The 13,507-nt window shown below is 43.9% G+C and overlaps 1 protein-coding gene across 4 annotated transcripts in view; it reads right to left on the reverse strand.

The window, feature by feature from the left end:
- The window catches only part of DDX24 (DEAD-box helicase 24), a 98,420-nt gene that overhangs the window by 20,571 nt on the left and 64,342 nt on the right, over positions 1–13,507 (reverse strand). For all 4 annotated transcript variants that reach the window (XM_068133060.2, XM_068133061.2, XM_068133063.2 and 1 more), the window contains one exon: positions 867–1,421. In XM_068133060.2, coding sequence (XP_067989161.2) covers positions 867–1,421 — 555 coding nt within the window. The remainder of the gene's footprint in view (positions 1–866; positions 1,422–13,507) is intronic.

The following is a 13,507-nucleotide window of genomic DNA, read 5'->3' on the forward strand; positions in this document are numbered from 1 at the left end:
AATGAAAGATTGATGAATGAAGCATGGATGAATAGATGGATAAAGGAAGGATTGAGGAATGGAAGAAGGGCGGATGAAGGATGAAGGTTCCATGGATGAATGGATGGATGATTGGTTTGGTTGAAATGATATAAAATGCCGTAATATTTTGTCCAAGAACTAGTAAACGAAAGGTTTTTAAAAGTGCCAAAAAGGCGATTTGTGTTCTCCAGTCTTCAGTTACACAATTCGATTGAAATAAAATAAAGATTTTAAATGTTGTAGAAAAAAAAATTCGGGAAGTTTACCGCCGTTGATGCAGAATCGTTTAGTTAGACACCTTATGTAAAATGTTACATTCGTTATTTGTGCCAGGTTGTGTTCTTTATGACGGCCTTAAAAATGATTTTTCATGTTTGGAATTATTTTGAATTTTGTTTGTCTGCCAGAGTGGCAGACAGAATTAAATAATTTTAATATAGCATTCATAAAACAGCGAAATAATTATAATATAATATTCAAAATTGAGTACCAGTTCACTGGTAATTCCTTGTTTGTCGTTAAAGGCTGCAAAAAGGGTTGGCGTCAGGAAGGGCATCCGGCCGTAAAACATTGCTTCAAAAAGGGGACCAAAAAACAACAACAACCACGGTTCCCGAAAAAGGCCAACCCCCGCTTTGCGGGGAAAAATGGCCTCTAAAGGTGGTTTTTATTCAAAATATAACATTCAATCTAAATGAAGTTGTTCCTTGATCACAAACTAACGTTTATAGACAGACAAACAGTCAGACAGAGTGAACCAATCGCTTAACCCTGCTTTTCACTTTGTGCGCGCAAGGTAAAAACCGAAAGAGCATAAAATCCTGAAAGGGTAGGGGAGCACAGACCTGTCTCGAGATGCAAAGCGCTCCAGGTTTTTAAGGCGCTGCTTTTGATGCATATTGGCGTGCAGGGCGACCACATCGCAGTCAAGCACCGAGAGCAGGCTGACGAGGCGCTTGACACAGGAAACGCTGTTAGCAAACACCATGGTGCGTCCAGGATGTCGAATCAGGAAGTAGTAGAGGTAGATATCCTTCTCATCGGTATTACAGTGCAGACGCGTCTCAGTCAGAGCTTCAGCTGTAGCACCCTTCCTGGTCAAGTCGACAATCTTGGGCGAGCGACGGATCCCGAGCCTTTTTATAAGCTCTCCAAGCTTGCTGTTCCCATCACAACGTACACCCTTGCCAGTGGTGGCATTTTTTGGCTTCTTTGCGAAATGGCGAGATGGAGGGGCATGCCCCAGCGTAAGAGTGGCAGAGAACACAAAGGTCTGCCTCGATTGTCGACTGCGGCCAAGTACTCCAGTCTTTGACCCATCGAGGACTTCAAGCAGTTGCGTTAGCTCGGCAAAGTGTCCCGGTTCCAGCAGACGATCGGCCTCGTCCAGGACAAGGCATCTGGTGAGTTTACGGAATAGAGAGAAAGGTTTACAAGCAAACATGGTACAGGATGTTTTCAATACGACACCAAAATGCAAATATTTGTGATTACATGCAGACTTTATATTTGTGCTAATCATTAAATAAACGACTGACAAAGTACCAATATGCAAAGCATGGAAAATAGTAATGGTTTATCGAGTTGATAAAAGTAACTAGCAGAATGCCACGTAGGTCAAAAAAGGAATCTTCATCCATTAAGCAGTAAATCATCGCATTCGCACACACTTATGTATATACTGTGTGTATGTATGTATATGTATATATATATATATATATATATATATATATATATATATACAGTGGAACCTTGACTTACGAGTGCCCCAACTTACGAGTTTTTCGAGATACGAGCCGTCGCTCGGGCGGTTTATTGCTTTGAGATGCGAGCCGAGATCTGAGTTACGAGCTTTCGCCACCCGCCACCAGGTGGGTTCCGGTCACGTGGTTATCTTGCCGTGCAAGTATCTCTGCCGTATATCGCTGCATTTTTGTTTTCGCATGTTGGTTATTTTGAGTTTACGCCAGCCGCCACCAGGTGGGTTCCGGTCACGTGGTTATCTTGCCGTGCAAGTACAGTATCTCTGCCGTATATCGCTGCATTTTTGTTTTCGCATGTTGGTTATTTTGAGTTTACGCCAGGCGCCACCAGGTGGGTTCCGGTCACGTGGTTATCTTGCCGTGCAAGTACAGTATCTCTGCCGTATATCGCTGCATTTTTGTTTTCGCATGTTGGTTATTTTGAGTTTACGCCAGGCGCCACCAGGTGGGTTCCGGTCACGTGGTTATCTTGCCGTGCAAGTACAGTATCTCTGCCGTATATCGCTGCATTTTTGTTTTCGCATGTTGGTTATTTTGAGTTTACGCCAGGCGCAATCAGGTGGGTTCCGGTCACGTGGTTATCTTGCCGTGCAAGTACAGTATCTCTGCCGTATATCGCTGCATTTTTGTTTTCGCATGTTGGTTATTTTGAGTTTACGCCAGGCACCACCAGGTGGGTTCCGGTCACGTGGTTATCTTTCCGTGCAAGTACAGTATCTCTGCCGTATATCGCTGCTGTTTTGTTTTCGCATTTTGGTTATTTTGGAAAATTTCTTAGTTTTAACCACGGGTCCTAAGAAATTGAGTGCCAAGGGCAGTAGTGAGAAGAAGAAGAGGATGATGTGCTTGGATATAAAACACGCAATCGTCGAAAAACATGAGCGAGGTGTGCGTGTTGTCGACTTGGTGAGGCGGATGTGAAGGCAGCTGAAGATTTTATTATAACTTTTGCCGAACTGATAGAAGCCGAACGATACATCCCCCAGCAAATCTTCAACTGTGACGAGACAGGGCTCTTCTGGAAAAAGATGCCGAGGAGGACGTATATAACGGCAGAGGAGAAGAGCATGCCAGGCCACAACTTGTTCAGAGTGCCGGCGATAGCTCGCCTTCTCTTTGTGGAAAACACGGTGAGATCCTTAACATCCAACAACTAATGGGACGCAAACGGGGCGCCCAGTTTAGCGGAACACACATTGATGAATCACCCTGCCTGTGATTCACCCATGACAGGTTATAGCTGGGTCGGGATTCAAACCCAGGCTGGACAGTTTAGACTTTAGAGTCAAGTGTGCGTACCTCCAGTCCAGGCCATCCTGCCAACTTGTATGCTGCATACAGGTGAAATATAAAGCGCGAGATATTTTTATATATACTGTATATTTAAAAAAAAATTGGTGTGGTTTTTGGCGGGCTGGAACGGATTAATAGCATTTCAATGGGGAAATTTGATTTGAGAAACGAGCAATTTGAGTTACGAGCTCGGTCACAGAACGAATTAAACTCGTAAGTCAAGGTTCCACTGTATATATATATATATATATATATATATATATATATATATATATATATATATATATATATATACATATATATATATATATATATACATATATATATATATATATATATACATATATATATACATACATATACATATATATATATATATATATATACATATATATATACATACATATATATATATATATATACATATATATATATATATATACATATATATATATATATATATATATACATATATATATATATATATATATATACATATATATACATATATATATATACATATATATATATATATATATATATATACATATATATACATATATATACATATATATATATATATATATATATATATACATATATATACATATATATACATGTCAGGTCTCAGATTTGTTACTGCTTAATGCTCAATTATAAATGCCGGTTGACTGACGTATTACCACGTAAGCTATGTTATAAAATGCTGTTCTATAATGTTATTTCATGAGTTAATAAAATGTATTCGAACCTTAGGTAGGCTGCTTGAATCGTAGACATAAATCCTTTGATAAATTGCCAAAAACATTAACTGTTTTGTTTAATGACAGTGACGCCTGAGTTACAATGAGGTTTTTGCTTCGCTTTCATTTAAAATGAGGAAAGGCTCGCTTCAGTCGTGTTGGACAAATTGTATACGTGTGCACTTTCGAGGCTAGATAAGGCCGGTCGTAAAATCCCTATCATGATTCTCAGACGGCGCCTCGAGCCGCGGGCAGGAGAACGCTCACATGCGCGTGATTTTGCGTAACACTAGCAGAATGTTTAGGTTGCAGACATAAAACCTATCGTGAACCATATATATTTTGTATTAATCACAGCGACGCTTGACTCTGTATAAACATGCTCTGAATTACTCATTTTGAACAAACCCATATACTTTATGGGTTTGTCGAAGCCAAGAATGCACCCTCCCTTTAATGAGTTATATTTTCTGCCTCGTCGGAGTTTTGAAATCACATCTGGTCCGAATGATAAGGTGCGTGCTGCACTCCCCCGAATGACAGAGCGGATAACGGTGGGGGCTAGGAATGACGGGGAGGGACTCTCGCCAGTCGCTTTGTTCTCTCGGAGATTTTCTGATAATCGTATTCATATATAAATGAATGAGAATCAATGTGTTTTCAGGAAGGCTTGACTTGGCATGTTCTTGCTGTAGCTTGCTGTAGATGTCTGTCTCCTCCGGATCCGTATAAAGTGTTATTTTAATAAAGGTCTCGTCATTCTCAAGCCTGTTGGTGGAACTCTACTTCGATCAGAAAAGGTGGTTTCTGACATTTGGTGCCGTGACTCGGATTGCAGCAGACAGAGGACAGAGAGAGCGGACCCCGAGCGACAGAAGGAAGGCTGTCCGAACGCCGGGACGCCGGCACGTCGTACCTTCCTTCCTGGAGCGGGTTCAGCCCGTTCCTTTCTGCCTTCTGCTCTGCCTGCTCTCCGAACAGAAATTGTAAGTAGAGGCTCATTTCAGGCCACAGAATGACGTGTCTTTGTTGAAATCACCTGGATATCATTTAAGAGTAACGTTACAATATTTGCGCTGGATAAACATTAAGAGTAAAGCTAAGGATAGATTTAGCGCTGGATATTATTTAAGAGTAACGTTACAATATTTGCGCTGGATATTATTTAAGGGTAACGTAATAATTAACAAGGACGAGGGGGAAAGTGAGGTCGGACAGCCGTAAAGGTTGAGTAGGCCGAGAACTTTCCAGGAAGGAACAGCCCAGAGACAAGATGGGGTATGCCATTGCATGCCAGGGAACGAAGGGCTGTGGCTAAACTTAGACGGCCAAAGGGACATGGCCAGGAAGGGTGAAATGCGTAGGTACCAGGTAGGTTTGACAAGAAGGTAGTGACAACTACGAGGTCAAGCCAGGAAGCTCTAGACTAAGTTCTAGACAAGAGGTCCAGATAAAGCAGGCCAGGATCTGGTGGACAAGAGAAAATAAATAAGCTCACAGGAAATGGGCCAGGTGGCCACAGGGTGAGAAGGACAGGTTAGGTTTTGAAATATTGAAAATTGAAGCAGGAGCTGCATTGTAGGAATTTGAAGCTTCAGAGCCAAAGGAAGCAAGTTCAGGAAGCAAAGTTCAGGACAAAACAATTAAGGAGGTAGTTAAACAAGTAAATCAGCGAGTGATGCCGCTGGACCAGATACCAGACCAAGACCCCCCACCCCCCCAAGACCTGAGCTCAGTCCCAGGGCTCTAGGCAACACCCCAACACCCCGCCCTGCCTTCCCTTTTTTTTTTTTCTTTCACCTCAACCAACCCCCGTCCAACCCGTCCCAAAAATCCTTTTCCTTGAATGAGAGACGTAACATGAATGAGCAAAGATTGTTTGGGAGTGGCTGGAGAAAGGCATGATTTGAGTCGATCTGAGTTTCGCGCGAAGAATGGGAGACTCACTCGTATATGAATGAGGAATGAATGTATATTGGGATGTTAATTGACGTGTGTGTCTGGCCAATGTGTTTGTCTGTGTGTCATGTGCAAAGCAGAGGGTTTCGGTGTGAAACTTTGTAAGCGATCTGCTCGACTTGGGGGAAATTCAGGCCGGGAATGTCCATTTTAACGTCTATCCGAGAGAACAGGCGAGGTCCTGAACTGAGTCCGGATTTTCATCTGTTTGGGAGTTGTTTGGGAAGCGAATTGATATAAATCGGGTCAGGAAAGCACCCGGAGTGCCCTTGTCGATCTACTGTTGATATGAAGCGGTTTCTTGGAGATGGTTGCAGAATTCGAATCAATATGTGTGTTTTACTTGAATTGAAGAGTTCATTCAATGGCAGATATTGTGTATTGTATGTGTGGGATGTATCGCTGAGGCAGCTCACCTTTGGAATTGGTGTCATATAGTGCATTTTGGGTCAGAGAGGTCAAGCGTCGGAGATCCTGTTAGCTAGGGATGAGTTCTGACAGCTCAATGTTCTGACAGCTCACATGTCAGGTCGCAGATTTGTTATGACAGCTTTTCGCACTTTGTTATGACAGCCGACTGCATGTCCCAACGCGAGGTAAACCCCGCCGCGAACGCGAATAGAGCGGCGTGCAGGGAGTGTTGGGATTCGTGTGGAGGCACGAGGGTGCGCGCCAAGACGGGGGGGCGGCGTGGCGTCATCGCGTTGAGATGGTTGTGCCAGGTCGATCGGCGATCTCTGAATTTAAATCGGATTTTTGTCATGTGTGTTGTGAAATTAAACGTCTATCCGAGAATCCTGGCAATGGTCGTTTAACTAAAGTGTGGTACAAACCTGTGTTTCCGCCGTGCGGCTCCGTGGAAGTTTGGGTAGAGGGATATTGGGTGTTCAGACAGGAGCCGAGCGAGCCGCGAGTCACGGGTGTGCTGTATGAGATTTGCTCAGAGTGCTGGCGATAACTCGCCCACTCTCAGAGGAGGATGTGTGCCCAAATGCATTGTGGGTCATTTCGACTTTGCTGGATGTCGGACGTTCATGTCAGACGAGCCATGTCGGAATAGTGGCCGGCTGCGACATATATGCCAGGCAATGTCACAGGACGAATACGTTACTTATAAGATGGATTTTTATTTAAGATGGATTTATAAGATGGATAGATGGATGGATTTATTTAAGATGGCTAAAATAAACGATTTCAAGACAGAGTAATTAATTTCCGGAGCCAAGTTCCAACAGGAAGTCTTGTTCATACAGTAAGGTACAGTGCGGAGTGGCGGCTGGAAGATGCATCGATGCATTTGTGTTGACCAATTCGAAGTTTGACCTTTTAAAGTTTAGTTGACCTTTGTTCGAGATATGCAAGGGAAAGGTCAGAGGTAATTCACTAACCTTGGAAGAACGACAGGCGGAGTCAGCCCTTCCTCTTAAGAGAGTCTACAGGGTGTTGCTTTAACGACAGGATATATAGGACTTAAATCTGGAGAAGATGGATTTGAGTCACGTTAAATGGAGGACATTTGTGAGGATGAAGAGATGCAAGTAACGTGGATTAAATTGTGGTATCACGAGTTGGGTGCCAGAGATATTGTGGTTATTATAACTCACTGATTATAGGGGGCGCCGGGCGCACCGAGTACAGATCGGGTTGCATGATGGAGCACGCATGCATGGATTTTGGCTTTGCGAGGCTCCGGATAGAAATTGGCATTTCGATGCTGTGGATTATATTGTACCTGCCCGGAAAGGTGATGTCCTGTGCTGGGGCTGGCGACAGGCCTCTGTTATTTGTTTGTCTGTCGGTCTGATTGTAAGTCTTTGGTACTGGGAGGGCTAATTGAGTGCTCAGGCGTCATTGTTCCATGGAGGCAGGAGCTGTGAGTCACAAAATGTAAACGGGAACTTTGTGTAATCATCAAGTTTTTCCATCAAGGAAGGGGTGATGAAAAGTTATTTGTTTTAGTGTGAAGTAGGTTGGTTGCTTACTTGTCACAGTAAGATGAGAGTTGTGTTTTTAAGCTTGGTCTTTGAATGAATTGTTGATTGGAAAAGTGATTTCTGATCGCTGATCCGATCTGGTTTTGAATTGTTGATTTAATTTTGAATTGATTGGAGGTAATAAGGATTTGTGTTGATTTCCTGATTTGAGTTGATCTGGAAACAAAGACAGATGGGATTAATGTGTATATCAGGAACATTTTGGAAAAGAAATATGGATATATGACATTACTAAAATATAACCAAGCAATTGAGAGTTCTTGGGTTAATGGGATATAAATAAATGCATCTACAAGTTGATGGTTTATAAAAAATTTAGTTCTGGATGATACTTAAACGATGAACAATGTTGGCAATATACAAAGAATGTGACTTGTTTTTTGGGGGGAAAACATGTGGTTTAAATTTGGTTGGCTAAGTTTTAAAGATGGAGATGTTTCGCAGAACTCTTATGATTATTTACATGAGTGGTGGACTATTCCATGGCGAAGCATTTTCCAGTTTATTGAAAGTTGGATAAGAGGGAGTATCCAGGAAAAGATGTTCAAGTGAACTTGGTGCTGTGAAAAGAATGTCGAGTTAATGGAAGTGTTTTGTTCGATTAATTTTGTTCAATTTGTGTTCAAATGACCATCGATGTTGGGGGCAAAGTTATGGGTGAATTTGGTGAGTGGGTTTGGGGCAAACGAAGATTAATTTAGATTTATCATAGTTAAGTTCGAGGAAGTTGATTTGAAGCCAGAATTTCATTTGGATGCCAGAAAGGAGAAAGGAGATGCTGAAAGCCAGAAAGGAGATGCTGTTGTCTACTCTGAATGACAGGTGGCGGTATCCAGGGCGCTGAGGAGTTTGTTCACGTTGTAAAGTTTGTTTATTTATTTGTTTATTTAGTTTGTTTATTGTAGAGAAGAGTGCTTTTGGGATTCCGGAGCCAGAGTGGATAATTTGAGAGTAGTAGGTGGTCCATGTGAAGCTTGGGAGTGAACTGATTTGGGTTTAATAGGCACAAGCTGGTCTAAACAGGGTGAGGAGGATGGTGTGATTGATGATGTCAAAGGAGGCGTTGAGGTGAGGAGGATGAAAATGTTGAGGTTGCCGGCATCAGAGGAGAGAAAAGGTCGCTGGTGATTTTGAGGAGAACAGTTTCAGTACTGTGGCTGGAGCAGAATCCGGATTGGGATGTTTCATACAGGTTATTGGCAGAGTGGTGATGTTTGAGTTGAGTGGCCACAGCACGTTCCAAAACTTTTGACAGAAAGGGTAGATTGGAGATGGGTCTGAAGTTATTTAGGGTGTCAGGGTTTAGTCCAGGGTTTTTCCAAAATGGGGGTGAAGTTTCACGAGTTTTTGGGGAAATCGGTATGTGAAGCTGGATTAAGTTGGAACTGCTTGATGAGCCATGGAGATGGATTGGGTTTTGTTGTTGGTTGTCTGGGAGTTCGGTTGTTGCATTGCCAAAGGTTTCTGTGTGGTGGACACACTCGTTGGCTGTTGTCTTGTGTGACGTGGGTGGAGATGTATGTGGCTGTGTGTGGCTGCCTGGAGGGGAAGGCGGCTACAGTGGTTGATATTGGTTGTGGGTTGTCCGGGGTGCTTCGATTTGCATAAAGGGTGAAGATTGGGATATTACATTATTTTGAGTAAGTATTGGCATGAGTAATTACAGAAGTAATTATGAGTTATTATGAGTAATTAGTGGTATGAGTATTAGTTATGAGTTCCAGGTGTTGAGCTAGTTATGCTAGTTATCCAGCTAGTTATGAGTAAGTGATTATTTTAGTAAAATTACATGTTTCGCTGTGTTGTGGATCTGGGGACAAGCTAGTTTGATGGGTACCCTGGGGTCTTCGGCGTGTCTATGTGTTTGGCTGTCTGTCACACCGGACTCTTGAATGGGTTTTCATGAGACGAATTTCAGACATAACAGTGAGAATCTATTTTGAGCGAATCACAGTGGGTGAGGAAAACATTGTGTGTGACCAGACACCAGAACTGACCAGAATTGAAATTGGAAGTAGACCAGGTTATTTCTATTATTTGTTTATTCGTGAAAATAAATAAATAATAGGGGGAGGTTAATGGTGGTTTGTTTGTATTAATCGAGGTTAATGGTGGTTTGTGTTTGTGTTAATGGAGGTTAAAGGTGGTTGGTTTGTGGTAATTCTAGTTGAAACTCTAGCTGAAATAATTTCCGTTTAATTTTATAATTTTATTTTTATTGATGTTGGAAACAGGTAATGGGATGCTGAGAGAAGGATTGAATTTAATTTGAATTGGACTGGATTAAATGGGATTGAATTTAAAAAAAATTGAATATTGGATAAAATTGGATCCACTTGAAAAAAGCGGATTAGGAAATTGGAGACCTGTAGACCAGGCGCTCCCAGGAGACTTGTGGACCAGGTGTTCCACCAGAGGAAAAAGACCAGGTGTTCGTGGAGCACTTCACCTGCAAGAACGCCTTGGAACCAAGGTGGAAGGGACCAGTCCAGGTGTTGCTGACTACACCAACGGCAGTCTTTTGCGAGGGCAAGACTTTGTGGATCCACGCCACGCACTGTAAGTTGGCCATACAAGCACCAGACACTACACCACAGCAACCACAGTAAGGATGGGCCTAATCATAGGTACAATACTATTGATAGCGACAGCAGCTAGGGGAAACTCCGATTCCAATAGATGCGAAAACGAAACCCGACACCTCACCGTAACATGGGGACAAAGAGTATCACTACCATGTTTCGAACAGAAAGCCCTGCACACAAATTGGGTAAGCGTAAAATGGCTAGCACTGTCGGCAGGGCCTGGACGCGTTGGCATTGTACTACAAAAGGTACGAGAGTTCCGGGAAAACGGGCGAGCTAGCATTGAGACCTTGGCCCAACCAGGATACAAATGGGGAACCCCTGATTTTAAGCTACAAACACGCACGCGCCTAGAGAAAGGCATGACTATGCAGGTCCGGTGCAGCGTCTGGACCCCTGGCGCGGCCGGTGGCGAAAAGAACTACATACGATGCATCGAATACATACTCACGCCACAACCCCAGAATAAGGCCCCAAAGAAGGGTGAAAACACATATTGGAAAGTGGCCAGGGAGGTGGCAACAATTCAAAATAGGACACACTGCTGGTCGTGCATGCACTTTCCCCAAGCAGGCACCACAGGAATACACATGATAGTGCTACCTCTGTCCCTCAATGACCTCTGCTCACAACCTATCGATTCCCCATGTTTAGTCACCACGCTGGAAAGAGAAGGGGTTGACAACGGCAAGAGTTGCAATCGACAATTTAATTATCGCCCGTCAATGATTGCCCATGTGGCCGAGAGGCCTGCCCCCGTCTGGGTCAAACCACAGAAAGGGACGGTCTGCCTCCAGGGTTCCGGCCACTTGCGTATGGGAGAATCAGAATGCGCCTACACTCTCCCCGGGAAGCTGGGACAAGGGAGCTCGGGGATTACACTACGAATAGTACTGCAAGATAAACACAACCACAACATAACGGCTATAACATTCTCTAGGGGGGTTAGTAGGATTAATGGGGTGGTAAAGGGACTCCAGTGCTTATCCACCCACCTGGTCCCACCCCATGGGACAATGTTTATATGCGGCGACAAGGCTTACCCCTATTTACCAAATAATTGGGGGGGCACATGTTATCTGGGTTCAGTCCTTCCTGACGTTGAGATACTGGATGAGCTAGACCCAAAGTCCTTGGACAGGCGTTATAAGAGGTCAGTCATGAACGAAGATGGAACCACTAAACTACACGGGAGTCTATGGGAAAAGGTGTTTGGTTTCTTCTTCCCAGGAGCGGGCACAGTCATGGATAGTTTCCGGATAGATAAATTGGCTTTGGCCCTAGAAAAGGTGGCAAACGACACCGCTACGGCTCATGACATACTATTGGATCGATCGGATCGCGCGCGAAAATTCTTATACATTTAGCTGGCTCACTGACTGGTTCCAGGGATGGACGGGCACCATAGTGAAGTGGTTATTGACCGCACTGGCTGTGATAATCGGGGTAGTAATTTGGGGGGCACTAATGAAATCTCTAGTCCTCCTCTGTATGAGAAAGTATTTTACAGGATGGAAAGTGAAGAAGCCGCCGACAACGACTATGGCTCTGACCACAGAGGCCGTCGACCTGAACGGGTCCTTCAACAAGGCAGACGTGACCGGCGCTCCAGAAAATTGCATTGAATTTTGTAATGACTGTGATACTTGTGTGGATCCCATGTGGGAACTGGCTGCTGCCTGTAACGGTGTATGTGATGACTGTGATACTTGTGCTATAAACCCCTTGCGTGTACTGGCTAACGCTGCTTATGTATTACAAGCTGACAGCTGCACGCCCCCTTCTGACCCAACTATGGATCTGATTGCGACACTGGGTCTGGCGGTCGAGGGACCCGACGTGGATATCCTAGACCCGCAAGCCGACCAGGCGCCCAAGGGAGACTTTGACATAAAGGAAGTCCCTCTCTTTTCTTCAAATGTTTCGGATCTCTTTGATCCACATGTTGCGGATCTCTTTGCTTCAAGTGATTCGGATTCGGATTTTTACGCTCTGTACCCTGACCAGGAAATTGAGACACAAGATACTGACGACATTTTGTATTCCCCAGAACAGCAACACGTGAGGGACCTCATGGGCATGACCGTTGATTAACTTCGAAGATCTGCAAGGACTGCGTCTGCAAAGGGTGGGGGGAGCCAGTTCCGCAGGGGAAGTGATGCACCCTCTGGCGGAGCAGAACCTCATCTGGACCAGACGTCTTCGTTGTGGATCCGAAACGTTAATGAACTTTCATGTTTTGAGCCCTCAGGCTCCAAGCACGCACCACACGACACGTTCCCCAAATGCACGGGCGAGGCGCTATGGGCGCACGGTATGCCCTTGGGAGATACCCGCATTACACGATGGTCTTTCAATAAAGCCCGATGTGGCACGTTGTCTCTTGAGATACTTTGTCTCGACGAGACAAGAGGAAGGAATGTCAGGTCTCAGATTTGTTACTGCTTAATGCTCAATTATAAATGCCGGTTGACTGACGTATTACCACGTAAGCTATGTTATAAAATGCTGTTCTATAATGTTATTTCATGAGTTAATAAAATGTATTCGAACCTTAGGTAGGCTGCTTGAATCGTAGACATAAATCCTTTGATAAATTGCCAAAAACATTAACTGTTTTGTTTAATGACAGTGACGCCTGAGTTACAATGAGGTTTTTGCTTCGCTTTCATTTAAAATGAGGAAAGGCTCGCTTCAGTCGTGTTGGACAAATTGTATACGTGTGCACTTTCGAGGCTAGATAAGGCCGGTCGTAAAATCCCTATCATGATTCTCAGACGGCGCCTCGAGCCGCGGGCAGGAGAACGCTCACATGCGCGTGATTTTGCGTAACACTAGCAGAATGTTTAGGTTGCAGACATAAAACCTATCGTGAACCATATATATTTTGTATTAATCACAGCGACGCTTGACTCTGTATAAACATGCTCTGAATTACTCATTTTGAACAAACCCATATACTTTATGGGTTTGTCGAAGCCAAGAATGCACCCTCCCTTTAATGAGTTATATTTTCTGCCTCGTCGGAGTTTTGAAATCACATCTGGTCCGAATGATAAGGTGCGTGCTGCACTCCCCCGAATGACAGAGCGGATAACGGTGGGGGCTAGGAATGACGGGGAGGGACTCTCGCCAGTCGCTTTGTTCTC

The sequence above is a fragment of the Myxine glutinosa genome, chromosome 12 (genome assembly GCF_964187855.1).
Source record: "Myxine glutinosa chromosome 12, kmMyxGlut1.1, whole genome shotgun sequence".
NCBI lineage: Eukaryota > Metazoa > Chordata > Myxini > Myxiniformes > Myxinidae > Myxine > Myxine glutinosa.